Source organism: Pinus tabuliformis, chromosome 2_2 (assembly GCF_031772625.1).
Source record: "Pinus tabuliformis cultivar Carrire ecotype Pingquan chromosome 2_2, CPIR1, whole genome shotgun sequence".
NCBI classification, from domain to species: domain Eukaryota; kingdom Viridiplantae; phylum Streptophyta; class Pinopsida; order Pinales; family Pinaceae; genus Pinus; species Pinus tabuliformis.
Window position 1 is genome coordinate 979,634,598 of NC_142300.1, and position 1,663 is coordinate 979,636,260.

A 1,663-nucleotide genomic window follows, 5' to 3' on the forward strand; every position below is an offset into this window, starting at 1 on the left:
GGTTAATAACCACGGGTAGATGTCTTTATCCATAAGAAAAAATGCTTCTTGCAAAGCCAGCCCTAAAGAAAGAAAAAATAAATTATTTTTTCAAAATTTGAAAATAAAATAAATCCCCAAAAATACATTCAAGAAACCCAACATAAACAGATAATAAATTTGCACGTTGGTGGCGTAATTGACTATGAAATCAGGCCTTTTCTTACCTATTGTGATAATATTCAACCGAGTTGCATTTAATTTCATTGTCTCTGATTCTCCAATATTCGTTTCTTATAATCACGTGAATCAATCACGATCCATCCATCGGAATCCGAATAGTTCCGTGATAAAATCGATGCTTTATTATTCCTAAATTCTTTATCATTTGGATTAATCACGATATTCCATCCACCATCATTACTTTCCCTTGAAGCTGATGAATTATCATTGCTTACCAGATAATCCAACTCCAGTTCTTCTAATCTTTTCTTAAGCGGCAATGAACACGCCATTGAAATCAATGTGTTCACATCCAAATCATCCTTCGGAAACCCTCTCAAGAACAGTAGCAGATTCTCAAAGTGCAATTTTAACAGATCAGTCTGAAAGAATTTTAGGAGCGCCAGGGCCACTCCAAAAACTGCCCTCTTCCCGTCGCAGAGAAAAACATCCCAAATGGGAACAACTAATGACAATGGCATGTCTGTGGAGAAAGCAGTCATTAACCAACTGTTTGCAAACATCGCTGGCGTGATCATCTGTTCCTCAAAATGGTTAGCCAGTTGGGGCAGTTGCTCCCTCAGAAGCATTTCGAACTGAAAAAAGTATTGGTGGAGTAGAGGCAGACCTTCCAGATACACACCTCGCATTTGCTTGCCTTTGAGCAATGCCACCATATCCCAAAATGTTGCCTCTTCATTCGTGTAAAGAAGAAGCATTGCAGCAATGAAATTCATCCCTTGTGTATACCCCACCTCTGTGTCGTAAACCGAATACGCCTTCAACACATTGTAGAGAGACCGATGCCCCGCCCCATCTTTCGCTTGAAATAATTCCTCCGATGCAAAAGTCCTAGGGATGTCTTTAAGGATAACTTTCTCTGATTATGTTCTTACGGAAAATTCTTGGGAGAGGAGCAGCCCTAAGTAAATTCCTGAGTTTGCCACCAGAAGGTCCCGTCCATCTGAATTGAACTGCCAAACAGCACCTCGCGTTGAACTGGCAATGTCATGCGTGATACGCGTTGTAACTTCTTGCAGATTCCATTCGTGATAGTTTTCATTGTTAATGCCATGTGTGATAGTTTTTCATTGTTAACGGTTGTTTTTTGGTACCTTCATTGTGATCTCTTTCGTCATCGGCAGGAAACTCATCATTATGTTTTCTTTCGACGAAAATTTTACAAAAGAGTGAATTTCCGCCCATGAATGAAAGTTTGTGGACGTTATATCTGAAGAGAGACAATTTAAGTTGGTGGACGTTATATTGAAGGGAGAGAAAGGTGCACAAGCTGACGACGATGAGCTTCACAGATAAACAGATACTCTCACACAAAATAAGCATGTACTCACGGATTCGATTGACACGATTCCCGTAACACCGCCAAAAACTTGGTATTATTATAAAAAGAGATGCATTTATTTTGGGTTCCATTCAAAGTTTATTTATAGGTTATATTGTT

General features: G+C 39.2%; 1 protein-coding gene across 1 annotated transcript; it reads right to left on the reverse strand.

Annotated features, from left to right (window-relative positions):
- Positions 1-242: 242 nt before the first annotated feature.
- On the reverse strand, positions 243-1,340 carry LOC149196544 (uncharacterized). Its single transcript, XM_089408323.1, has 3 exons — positions 1,317-1,340; positions 1,098-1,175; positions 243-980 (listed from the first exon to the last, which is right to left on the reverse strand). The coding sequence occupies exons 1-3, from the start codon at positions 1,338-1,340 to the stop codon at positions 243-245; spliced, it is 840 nt and encodes a 279-aa protein (XP_089264449.1).
- Between the last annotated feature and the right edge of the window lie 323 nt (positions 1,341-1,663).

Coding starts and splice junctions, on each gene's coding strand:
- LOC149196544 (XM_089408323.1), bottom strand. CDS start 1,340: ATGACGAAAGAGATCACAATGAAG. Junction 1,176..1,316: donor CGAAAGAGATCACAATGAAG/GTACCAAAAAAC, acceptor GCTGTTTGGCAG/TTCAATTCAGATGGACGGGA. Junction 981..1,097: donor TCCTCTCCCAAGAATTTTCC/GTAAGAACATAA, acceptor AATGTGTTGAAG/GCGTATTCGGTTTACGACAC.